At 38.4% G+C, this 13463-nt stretch overlaps 1 protein-coding gene across 1 annotated transcript in view; it reads left to right on the top strand.

The window, feature by feature from the left end:
* The window catches only part of CSRNP3 (cysteine and serine rich nuclear protein 3), a 90301-nt gene that overhangs the window by 3975 nt on the left and 72863 nt on the right, over positions 1 to 13463 (top strand). Inside the window, exon 2 of the mRNA XM_037044559.1 lies at positions 11402 to 11572. Within this exon, the coding sequence (XP_036900454.1) occupies positions 11425 to 11572 (148 nt within the window). The 5' untranslated portion in view covers positions 11402 to 11424. The remainder of the gene's footprint in view (positions 1 to 11401; positions 11573 to 13463) is intronic.

The following is a 13463-nucleotide window of genomic DNA, read 5'->3' as shown; positions in this document are numbered from 1 at the left end:
GTCAAATCCTGGAGCTCTGAGATTCTCCACCTCTCACCACCGTGCTAGCTGGGAAGAGTCATTACCTTGGCAAACCTTCAGCTCCATGCAAGCTTATGAATCTGCATATTCAGTTAGAATGCATTTAGTTATAAATGTGTGTGTTTGTGTGTGCACGCATACACATGCATACACATGCATACATTTTTAATTTCCCCCAAATCACACAAGAAAAATAGAATGACTGAGCTGTCAATCCCTCCTTCTTTGAAAATTTACTCATTAATTGCATGTTAGGATACACAAGGTAGCTCATGCCACACCCACTAATAGGTGTTCTTATCCACTCTGAAAAATTTTGAACATCTGAAACAATATTGATTCCATGAACTTAGTGTCAAAAGGTACTCTGTAAGAATGAGGACTAGTCCAAAATATTGGAGAAAAGCTTCTTATTCTGGACTTTGGTCCAACAGCATTTTGAAAGGCCTGAGAACTACATGAACAAAGCTGGGTTATATTGTTAAATACAATAAAATCTTGTAAATTTAGGGCAACTCATGAACAACTAAAAAACCAGGAAAATACTGTATATTGTTTTCTTGATAGCTAAGTGCTTTATTATGTATTGGATATGTGAGTTCAAGCTGTACAAGGGAGTGTGAAGAAGCTGAATAGGGTAGTGGTTAGGAGCTTAGGTTCAAGTTCAAGTTCCACACCTGGTGCCACTTCCAAGATATTATCTGCCTCTGAACAGTTCATGTGGCCTTGGACATGGTACTTGAAATCTGCAAGCTTCATCTTTTTTCACCTGAAAAGTAGGGATAATTGTGTTTATCTTATAGGTTGTTTACAAAAATGAAATGGCCTAATGCATGCCGGACACATAATAAGAGCATTATAAAAATGCTAATATTACTTTTTTTCAAACCATAGGAATTGATTCTCTTGTGTTGGTAAGACAAGTTCAGGTAAAGCCTCAAGTTGGAGAATCTTGATGAAATACATTAGATGTCAGTGGATGAAAAGGAGACATTTTCCAAAAATAAAAACTCATGAGGAGTTTATTGGAGGTCACAGTGCTCCAAAGTGCTGTGGTGGCATTGAGCAGCTGAGAAGTTGAGAAGGCAGCAGTCGCCTCACAGTCATCAGGGTTCAAACTGTATGTGGTATCATAGATGCCTTCAGTCTTTCCAGCTGGGAGAACGATAACCACAAAATCCTCACATAGGTGATAAGTGTAGTTTTCTGAGTTCTCTGATTTTATACCTTTGTTTTTGGCTTTTAAGTTTTTCATCTTTGTGCCTTTGCTCTACTGTTTTTCTATTTCCACAATGACTTTGTATCATCAAGGCGCTAGGCATTCATCTCTGCTCTATCTAGAGTTCTTTTCTCATCCACAGACTGTGGACTTTCTATTATGGAAGAAGTCTGGCTCAAGAGATACTCACTGAGCCAGTGCTGTTACAGAGCATAATGAATATAATTCTACCTAATGACTTAAAAGTACTAATTTGTCTGAATCATGAAACATTCTTTATGTCACAGATTTATTGCTATTTTAAACTTCCTCCGTATCAGAACAATGTTTAGGAATACTGAGTTAATTCATTTGGTCGAAAGTTTTTTCAAAAGAAATTTAGAAAATATATCTACATTTTTTTTTACTTAAAATGACTTTAATAACATACTTAGAAGTGCTTTTTGATTAATTTACATTGGTAACAAGTGTTGGTAAAATTGGTGGGGAGGGATATCATGATTCTCTGCTTTTGTGAAATTTGATTGTAATGGGAAAACCTCTGAATAGTGGGTTTCCGACTTTTAAAAGATTGTATGAGTTTGGTGTGTCTTATTTCTATTGTGAATACATTTTAATTTGTGCTAATAGAACTTTCACTGAGAGTTGAAAATCTAGGTATTTAATCTTATAGTCTCTGTCATATTTACTAAGTGTTGCTTAAGGCAATGTCAGCTGCAGGTTGAATAACTATGTACGGTTCTCTGTCTTAGATAGCAAAAACCTCTATCTTGGTTAAGGTGGTGATTTATTTTAAAGAAAGTCCAAAGTACTTTACTTATCTAATTCTAAAATCTCTTTTATTTTCTGCATGGTATTTTTGGCAGGAGCCCAGTACTTGGATGGGAATGGTCCTGAAGCTTGGTCATGTTTTATTTTGATGTCCACTTTAGAATACTTTATGAGGCAAATATTTTTAAAAGATCCTTTCCATTCAAACTATTCTGATGATTCTTCTGAAGGAAATGGATACCATATCTCTGAAATATCCTTCTATCTACACTGCTAGTCTACTTTATTGTGCAGTCCGAAACTTTCTAAAAGGCTGCAAAGACACTTGGGAGGAAAAAAAAAAGTATTACCTTCCAGTGTTTCAGTAATAATTCTAAATTCTTCATGTCTGTGTGGTCTTTTTTCCCATTAACGTGGTAAGTCTTGCAGTCATCTAAGAAATCAGGATAAGTATTGTTCTTTAGTCTTAACAGCAAGCATATCAAATAATTTTTTCATTGGTATTTTTGTTGGTAGAGTAGGAAACATAAGCTTACAACAAGCATTTGATCAACTTGCAACAGTTTTAAAAGGCTTATTATGGTTTTGGTTGATTTTTCTCTGGTCTTGCTAACTAAAAGAGCATCCTGAAAGTTAACTTTTGGGAAGGACTTTGGGCTCTCAGTCCATATGTACTTTATGATACTGTGTTTTCAAACTCCAAGTAGTGATCAATGTTTAGAGCTAAGAAGCATTAGACACCCAGTTCTGGCTATGTTTAATGCATACTAATCCCAATAGCAGGGAACAGAAACTTTCCTGGGGTCCCTCCAGCCAGAGTCATTGATAGCCCCTTCACCGTTAGTAAGTAGTCACCATCCATCCCTGTGTCAGCAGGACGTAAATTACCTTAGCTCCTGTAATTTGTGTACAGTGAGAAGAGGGTATGGGCAGTAGAGGCGACAGGAGGCTGCAGTTTTATCATTCACTCCCAGGTAGTGGAGACGGCACTGATTTAGAACCTGTCCTCTGGTTACGCTCTGCCCCTTATTTTGATAGACGTGGAAACTGAGAAGTGGAAAAAGAGAGGAAATCCTCTTACTTAAAATTAGGCCACTTGTTAGGAGCCGATCCAGGATTAGACCCCAAAGTGAAGACCATTCATTTACTAAGCAGGCTATGGAGTGCATATTCAGTCCGTGAAGAACCTTATGGTCAAGGGCAAGAAAATGTGATGTAAATCAGCAACTATGATACCAAATAAAAAGTACTGCAAACGTATCAAGCAGGTGCTATGAATGCAGAGGGGTCACTTAACCTAGTGGGGTGCTGGTCAGGGAATATTTCTTGGATAAAGTTTGGGTCAGAACTCTTGAGCAAATGATCTACATTTCTGAAACCTCGGTTTCCTTTGTTAAAACTACCTTATCCAGTTTGGGAAAAGATTGCAGAGAATGGGTACAAAGTATCTGGCCCTAGTAGGTACTCACTGAAGGCTGACTGGCATTGTTATAAATGGAGCGAGGCACTCTAACTATGTTTTTGGAAAGACAGACACTGTTTTGAGGAAAATGTACTCAACCCAGAACCAGTCTAGTCAAGTCTTCACCAAGTCACCAAGTTAACAGACAAGGCTAGTTTTGGCAACCAAGAGAGCACTGAAGAATGAAACCCTTAAAAGTGGTTGGGGATGTCCCCAGGAGATGCAGTAGGCTCTTTGGGACACTTGGCAGAAAAAACGGAGGGAGCCAGAAGGAAGCCTTCCCTATAGTGGACAACCTGGTGGCAAAGAGAACAGGCGGCGACAGCTGCCCACACTTCGGTGAATCACTTTTCCAATTCCTGAATATTCACTCAGGCTGGGGTGAGGGTAGAAGTCACCAGAGCGGGGTTTCTTAACCCAGTGTCCATGGATAGGTGGCATGCATTTGTGCTTCTCTGCACTTCTGTCCTGGCAAAAACATTCCTCTCATCGGAATTCTCCAACTACAAATCATCAAGCTGCAAAGTGTCAAAAGCCTAAGCACACCAAAACTCAAGGTCACAGGCAACTCTGGCACAAGGAAGACATACATAATGGGGGAACCCTGAATCATTTCTCAAACAAAAATGTTCATTAGGCAAGAGTGCTCCCAGGGTTCTTGGCTGAAGCAGACACCTGGACAAGAGGTGTATTTGGCCATCTTGTGCTTTGATTCTCACACTGGCAGGCGACCAGCAGCATTTTTCACATTGGTGGTACCCCATGGAAACACCTTGTGGGATTTTACTTTGTAAAACCATTGCCAAATCCCTATCCTCTTGGTGGCAGATATGTTCATTTCTTGCCAAGTGGATTAAGGCAGAAATGGCCCTCGTATTGTGGGAAAAGATATCTTTCTGTTGTTTAAAGTAATGCATAAGCATTCTGAGAATATGTGCAGTGGGTATGGTGCAGGACATTAAAATCTGAGACCAGCTTCTTAAAATAATGTGGTATTTAGCAGAGGCTACAGCTATAGTCAGTGTGTGGTAATATTGCCCTAAAGATATCACACCAAAAATAAAAATAAAAATAACGTATTTATTGTTTATTTTTAGCTCAGTTCTCCCTTCTTAAACATTGGAATAAAACCTATACACCATCGATTGAGCAATGTCCTCTTCATCCTCTCTCTGGCCCAGAGACAGTCTGTTTGATGAAGTGTGACATTGTGAATAACTTTGCTTTTGCCAGCTAAGCTCTCCCACCTGCTACCACAGATGTAGCTTCGCTAACTTGTTTGCAGTGCCTTTCATCTCATCATTTGAATTTGGTGAAGGCCCGGCCCATCACAAAGCCTTACCTAATCAAAGTCATTGGAATAGAGCTTTTATCTAGCTTCTCAGCTTTTTGTGCTTGCTGGAAGAATTGGATGAGAACACAGAATAAATCATTTTGTTCTTTGACAAGTGATGAAGAAATATCCCCCATGTCATGTTGCAATGCAGGGTGTTTAACATCCTGCCTTGCTGTCGTCCACCTCACCAGGTAGAAGGGTCTCGGTTAATGACCTTTGCAGTTAAAGGTCACTCTCACTTTTATTAACTATGAAAGTAGCAATTAAGCAACTCACAGGATAAACCCAGGCTCCCAGGTAAAAGTGAATGGAAGGTTGTATATGCCTCCTTTTGCTCCTGACAGAGTAGCACATGAGGCTCCTGGTTAAGCAGCCTCCGTAGAATAATGACCTACCAGGTCAAATGAGCCGGAACACACAGCTCCCTACCTTTTGCTCCCCATTATTATATAAGAAAAATTTTGCCATGCCAAAATTACCTCCTTTTAAATATGTATTTCCTGCATCAGTGAGAGGCCCAGCCTGCCCTACACCTATTAAACATCACCTACTTCTCACTTTTTTCCCATTGTTCGGTAAGTTCATTATGTACCTTCGTGATCTTTTTTATTCCTCTTGTGATACGTTTTATTTATTGGGTTTTATCTGATTGGCTGAGGGCAGACATATCCACGTATGGCCGTGGCAGTTACTAGGTGGCATTTCTCATGTAGATGTGTTTGTTGATTTCATAGTCATTCTCTTTTTCTCACCAAGAGCCAAGAGCACCAGCTAGGGTTGGCAGCGGAGGTGCAGGCTGCCCAGTTAAATTTGAATTTCAGATACACAGCAAACAATGTGTAAAAATACATCCCAAATGGAATTTATTGTATCTAAAATTCAGATTTAACTGGGTGTCCTGTATTTGTGTTTGGTAAATCTGGCAACCTTAAAGCGGTTCTGCATATCAGATAACTTATTCCTCAGAACTGTGGGATCCGTGATATTCTTAAGGCATTTCTTCTGTAGTCACTTCCTTCAAATATATAGCAAAACATCAGAAATAGGGACAGATGTAAGAAGAAAAAAGGATTAAACATGAAATGAATATGAATGCAGTGGTAAGAACTCAATGTGTTACCTATGGGAGCGGTGAAATGTTTGGGCGGTCAAGAGTGATATAAACAAGATTTCAGCAAATACCTAAAGTTTAGCTTCAGCGGTTCTTCTGAAGGCATTAAAATGTACATTCTTACCTGACTTCTCAATTTGGCATTCTGTGCCGTGCCCTCCCACACATCTTCACTCTCCATCCTTCTGGCTCTTTTCATTCTCTTGGGAAATATATTAAATAAAATAATTATAATTATAACCATAGGAAACCTGGTGTAGCTTATCGATATTTTTTTGAGGAAATGGAAACACACTTTTTTACTACTTTTTCATCAAATGTGTTGAGTAACAGTTACATCTAATACAAATATGAAGTAAATACTGTACGTTAGATATCCAAGATCACAGGATGTTTCTTAGAGTTTTTAAATAAAGTTGTTATTAATTAAATTTGACAATGGAAAGGGCATGCAGGAAAAAAGGCAACTGTTCGAGCAGTGAAAGAAATCATGGGCCGTATTAATAAATGAAAAAATAAGATAAATCCGTGTTAGCCAAGGAGAGAATATTGGCTTTGAAATATAATTGAATTTATCAAAGCCTCTGAGTGAGAGTCTCTGGAGTATTCCCTAATTGGGTGGCTCCCTGCCTTCTCGCCATGTAGTTGAATGATCAAAGGGCTGGCACCTGCCTCAAGATGGCTAAATCGTTGTTCACCCCTTGGAACATTAAACTTGAAATGTGAGACACAGAGAGCTGTTGCTGGGTTTAAACTTGGTAACAGTAGCGCTCTAGAGAATAGATCAAGGAATTTCTACAGCCATAATCCTAGAAACTGTCCTTATTCATACATTTCCTCAATTGAGGATTTAGCTCTCTCAGATTGCATGAACTAGTTCAGTATTTTTCCAACAGATGTCTTTGTGCTTAAGTTAGCTAGAATTGGCCTTTGGGTTGCTTGCAAGCCAAAAACAAAAAAAGTATGACATTTTGAGGTCAATTTCTCATTTTGATTCTCATTCAACCAGATACACCAGGTATTTTGTTAGTCAGGGGAGAGTGGTGGATGAGATGAACATGATTTCTGCTTCATGGGGGCTTCAGTCCGGCCGAGAAAACAGACGCTGATAGAGTAATTCAAGTATGAAAATGAAAGGGCTTCATTTACAAATATTTATTACATATCTATTATATATAAGGCATTTGTCTAGATCCCCTGGGACACCAGTAAAGAAAACAAAGATCTTTGCCCTTAATTATTTCAGCTGTGGATGAAAACAGTAAGTAATAACTTGTTTTTCTGTGCAAATACATATATAAATAATGTGAATTCAGAAGGTGGTAAGTGCTATGGGAAAATAAATTTAAAAAATGAACCAGAAGGAACAGTATATCAAAAGGCTTAGAGGCTCGAGAGAAATGACAGGGTGGAGAAACTGAAAGATTATTGGAGCTAAAATATTGACAGCAAGGTTAGTGGCTCAAAATGAAGAGGAGGAGGTTAGCCAAAATAGACTGTTAAGGACTTAATAAGCCATTTTGAGGATTTTGAACTTTATCCTAAGGCAATTCAAAGCCACTTAAGAGTTTTAAACTACAGACTGTCATGATCAGATTTGCATTTTAAATTTGTCATTCTGCCGGCAACCTGGAAAACTCATTGGAAACTACAGTAGAGGTTGAGAGAGAATAATGAGGAGGCTTTTGTCCTAGTCCGAGTGAGAAATGGTGATGCCCTTGACTAGCATGCCTTTCGTGAACTGGAAAACAGTAACTGTGTGAAAATGGCTGTTATCTAGGTTTACATTCTCAGCTATTCATATTTAGAATAAATGAATACTGACCCAGCTTTATCTTCTGCCTAAATTCCTGTATTCTTTACTTCCCTAGTGAGATAGCATAGATGATGCTATGGTTTTTGATGGCAAAAACCACGTGATCTTTTTACCACTCCACTGTTAGGTCTAGGTCAAGGGTACATACTGGTAAACAGTGGGTCATCTGATCCTGTAATTTGTTATGACATCTTTCACACTCACATTTTTTTAAGTCTGTAAAACTTGACAGGTGTTATGCTTGGTTGCTGCACAAGCAATTTATCACTTAACCAGTTTTATGGGTATATGTTGCAGTTATGCCCTCCTGTAATTATTTAACATTTTAATTTCAAGCATAGATATTAGTTCTACTCTAAGTGGTGAGTTCCTTCTTTTCATTGACCTGAGTCTAGCTCAGCCTCTTTCACTCCCAAAAATGTACATGGAAATGATATCCGACCTTCAGCTCCATTGTTTCAAGTCTTGCTTGTTCCAAATGTAATAACAAAGGGAATGAAAGACTTTTAATTCTTTTGTCATTACTCCAACGGTTTCTCCTCTTATTCTTGAGGAAGTGAGAAGGAAAAGTACCAAGTACCACCTTTTACCATATTGGAACATGGTTCCCTGTGGCTCAACAGAGTGTCTTTGGTTCTTGAGAAATCTGCCTTCCCTAAGGAAGCTGGGGGGAGGTGGAATGAAGGAGTGGAGCTTAAGGATGTGGTCTTTAATTGTTCCCATTGCAATATTTTTATTTAAAAATGTGCTTTTTGAAAAATTGGTTTCCATCTTGTATTACTTTGTATCTCGGAGTTTCTCCCTCATGAATTACTTTGCATCCTGTTTGAAGTGAACCATTTTAAAATTTATATTCCGTCCTACTTTTATTTCAAGAACTTACTTAAAATATCTTTCTCTTTGTCGTGCTCAGATATGCATGAACACTTTATGCATTTCACACTCTTAGATGGAGGAAATAATATGCTCATCTGAATAGTGGTAAAATCAGAGTCCAAATAAAGATTTTATTCTCAAAAGAGTGGACAATGCAACATCTTCTTATTGCTATCAGTTTTCTCCATTGTTAATACAAGGGCACAAAGACATGGATACTAAAATAGGCAGTCCAACATGAGCTTGGGAGTGTTCTCAAGTCATTGGAGCCCAGAATAATAGATGTTTGCCCCTTGAGGGCAGATAACATGTTCGACTCCCTTTTTGTCTCCCCTACTCCACCCAAGGAGTCAAGCATGTGTATCAGGTCTGTTCAGAAAGTATCCAGCTGTGTAATATGAAAAATAAAGACATTTATTGAAGACAATACAAGATACAAGAAACATTGTACATAGGACAATGATGCCTCAGTCCCTTTCGAAGCAGGCATCTTGGGACCTCATACAGTTCTCCCAGTTACCATCAGCTACCCCATCACATTTTCCTGAATCTCATTGATGATCTGAAATCTCGTCCCTCTTAAAGGTGACTTTGGTTTTGGGAAAAGCCAGAAGTTGCAGGGCACCAAATCTGGGCTGTAGGGGAGCTGAGTTACCTGGGTGATTTGATGTTTTCACCAAAAAACTTTGCACAAGATGTGATGCATGAGCAGGTACATTGTCATGATGAAGCTATCCATCACCAATCGCCCATAGCTGCAGCCTTCTGAATCAGCTGAATAGTTTTCACAGAGGAATGTTCAAGTTTAATGCAAAATTTGATGCAGGTCCATTGCTCTACACACTCAGTCATTTTGACTACAATGGCCACACTGTACACATGCTCACTCAGTGGCATCTACTACCCCCACTGACTAGTACAGTGAAGTTGTCATTGTTCACACATGCATATTCCAGTCCACACGTCTTGGCTGCCAGGTGACATCAGTGTTATGCAAACCATTCTCATTATATTAACAATGGTTGGACTTTTTCCAGACAGACCTTGTATACCAATTCCTCACCACATGCTTAGATGAATAGAGTAAATTGAAATTAAAGACTTAAGAGACATCTCGTACTATATTTAACTTTATTAGAAATCACACCAAAGACCACCAAAGAAGAGATTTTGATTAAGAATTGAATGCTGGGTTGTGCAACTCTCTCGGGCTAGTATATGGTCATACTCAAGAAAGGAAAAATCCAGAGAGAAGCTACTGGAGAGCAGACTAGAAATTAAACAAGCTGTCTTCCAATTTGAGTGTTAAGCAAGATCACCTAGACAGCTTCATGAAGCAGAGTGCTAGGCCTTACCTTCATGTGTCTCTGATTCAGGCAATCTGGAGAAAGGCCCGAGAATTTGCATTTCTAACAGTTCCCCCGCCCCCCACCCCCAAGATGATGCGGACTCTGCTAATCCAAGTAGCCCACTTTGAAAAAAAAAATAAAGAAATGACTGCATTAGACCTTGGAGAGCTGGCCCAGCTAAGGGGATCTGGGCAAGCTACTTGCTCTGTGATCTGTGCAGAGAAGGGGTGATTTCAGAGATTGTTAAGGGCAGTATCTGGATCATGTAACTAAGTGGACATCAGAATAGTTGTGTCTTGCTTCCTCCTGATTGAAGGATTGGTGGCTCTGCTCTGGCAGGTAAAGGAGAAAATGGGCTCAAGAGCTCAATTGAGAGTCAAACAAGCTGACAAATGAGTTGGAAGATGGAATGCATGGAATCGACTTAGTAATTCAGCTAAGAATCTAGTTTATCAATGTAAAAACAAGTCCATATATCTAAGCTAATTTATATAGGTTTTCCTGGTAATATCCTTACACTGCAAGGAAAGTTTATGTCCTTCAGCTGACTGTACATATGTCAAGGTAAATGGGGAAAGTGGAGAAAGCCCAAGGAGAAGGGAAAGCCCATTCATCCTACAGAAAGGATTTAGGAGAAACCATGCGCTCTCCCCACTCAGTATTACCTGCCAGGTAAAGAGCTTTAGCAACTAGGTATCCTGGGGACACATTTCGCCTTATTGTGAGCCTGCAGTATTGAAATGGAAACTACCCAAAATTTAGAACTGATTTCATATGCTTTACTGTGTTCAGCTAATTAGGGTTCTTACTTTAAAACTTGAGTATGATTTTTGTTGCATACTTCTCTGTGTTTTTTTTTCTGGATGAAAATTTTATAAGCAGTAGTCATTTAGGACTTTGGGGGACAATGGCATTTATTTTCATTACAGAATTTTATGGACTCAGGGTTTTTAAAAATATTTTTTTTATTTACTTATAGACAGAAGGGCAGGGAGGGAGAAAGAGAGCGATAAAAACATCAATGTGAGGTTGCCTCTTATGCACCCCCTACCAGGGACCTGGCCAACAACCCAGGCATGTGTTCTGACTGGGAATGGAACCCGTGACGCTTTGGTTCGCAGGCCTGCACTCAATCCACGGAGCCACACCAGCCAGGGCTGTTTTGTTTACCTTGTCAACAAAAATGAATGAAGGTATCACAATAAGATGAACCATGTCAAAAAATGATACCTTGTGGTAACCAAAGTGGTCCTTGCTTGTATTTAATCTAAAGTAATGTGTGCTGATTTGAAAATATTTTTGAGAAAAACTAGTTAGTGATCCTTTCAAGGTAAAGCTCAGCTCATGTATAAAAGCCACATAAAAATGACTCTGCAGACCTTGGCTACACATCCAGTGGTCAGACACTTCAATGCTTCGTTGCTCCTTTTCCCTTTCCAGGTACATGTGACAGGGCTGCAGCTATGAGTGGGATTTTAAAGAGGAAGTTTGAAGAAGTTGACGGCTCCTCACCCTGCTCCTCCCTGCGGGAATCAGACGATGAAGTGTCCAGCAGCGAAAGTGCCGACAGTGGGGACAGCGTCAACCCGTCCACCTCTAGTCATTTTCCCCGTGAGTACGGGTGCCATGCCTGAAGCTGGTTTTCTGGTTCTACAGGGGAAATAATTGCACCATCTTTATCATTTTTTCAAAAATGAAATCTGTTGGAGCCAACAGGGTATTCCTTTATTTAGGCTGCTTTTGGCAGTGGATTAATCAGTTGTATTAGCTGATGCAATGAAAAAGTGACATTATTATTATCATCATTATTATTATTATTACTTTTCAAAGGAAGCACCACTCTGGGAATGGATGGGAAAAGACTAGGACAGGCACAATACAATTTATCCTCCCCCAGCTGAAACAATATTCTGGGTATTCTGGGAGGGGAAAAAAGGGATGTATGTGGGAATTGAAGGTCTAGGTCAGGATGAGAAAGAGCTCAGCCAACCACGCATAAGAGATTTGTAAAAAGTGGCAAAACTCTCCTAGGTGTGCAAGCGCAGTCGGTCTCGACCTCTTTCCTACTGATCCTCTTATTCTCTCATCCCTAAGAATAATATTTAAAGCCCACAAAGAAGAAAGAAAAAAAAGGATGATTTCTCATTGATTCCTTTTTTTACAACACTGTAACAGCATCCCTTCCTACCAAAGTATTATGAGGTTAGAATGCATGATGAGAACAATTCATGAAATAATAGTCTACATACTAAAGAAAACTTACTAGTGATGACTGAGTAGTCTTCTTGAAAGTATGTCTGCAACAGAAAGATTGTAGCATGTCATGATATCATGATAGATAACTAGTTATAGTTTTCTAAAAAATTTTCAACTAAGTAATTGATTATATTGATCTATGATTCTATAATATAGAATTTATTTTGGAAATATGACAACCCAGAAAACCAGAAGAATTAATCATATTTTGAAGAGGTGGATAAAGAACTCAATAAAACTGTTGAGCATGAAACAAATATACTAAAATCAACAGCCTTCCTGTAAGCAAGCAAAACTGATAGAAATTATAATGAAGGGGCAATTACAACTGTTGTAGCAGAGAAGATCGTAAAATATTTAGGGACAAGGCTAGTGTGTGCTACTAGCTGATCTACAAATACGTTTACATGTGTTGTGATGATATGGTATGATCTTATGTTTTTTATTCCAAAGCAATATTTTTACCAATTTTATCTTAATATTAATAGTGACAATAACAAAGGCATTACCACGTAACAGAGTTTTGTGATGATCCACAGAGCAGGTGACATATTTCACATGAAAGAACATGATAAAATGTCAAGTCCACACGCTATGATAAGAATTATGATCGGAGCTATCACTTCCTGGGTACATAGTATGTTACAACAGTTCTCTATACAGTAATCCTTGAAGTACCAGTCCCTGCAGTTTACAGAGGCTCAGAGAGGCTAAACATCTTGCCCAAGATCACACAGGATTTGAGCCTAGAGATAAATATACTTGTTCTACTCCATAGTCTTCAACTTTTTAATTATCTCATTCTGCCCCTTAATTATATAATACTGGACATATCTTTAAAATATTACTCATTATAAGTTATAATAGAATGCTTGAATAAGAGAAGAGAGCTCATCTTTCTGGTTATTATGACAAATAAAGCTATTAAAGCTTTTTACATTATTTATAAATAAAATAGTATAAACTCCATAAAATCCTCAACTGACTTTTCTTAGAAGGTGATAGAATTATAAAAATATATTTGGAAAAATAAGCTCATGAGAATAAAAGAATATTTTTAAAAAGAAGCCATAAATGTTGAGAAGCCATTTTAGACATGAAATCATAATCTAAAATCATATAATTTAAAATTTTTGGTACTGGCCAGATCTAAGAAAGTATAGAAAATCTCAACATGTTATATACAAGAATTGAACGTATATAAGAATATAACAATAGAGTATCATAGAACAGTGGGAAAGGGAGG

Source organism: Sturnira hondurensis, unplaced genomic scaffold (genome assembly GCF_014824575.4).
Source record: "Sturnira hondurensis isolate 20B ecotype Veracruz unplaced genomic scaffold, ASM1482457v3 Scaffold0004136, whole genome shotgun sequence".
Classification (NCBI taxonomy): domain Eukaryota; kingdom Metazoa; phylum Chordata; class Mammalia; order Chiroptera; family Phyllostomidae; genus Sturnira; species Sturnira hondurensis.
This window is presented reverse-complemented; position numbering and strand designations above follow the sequence as displayed.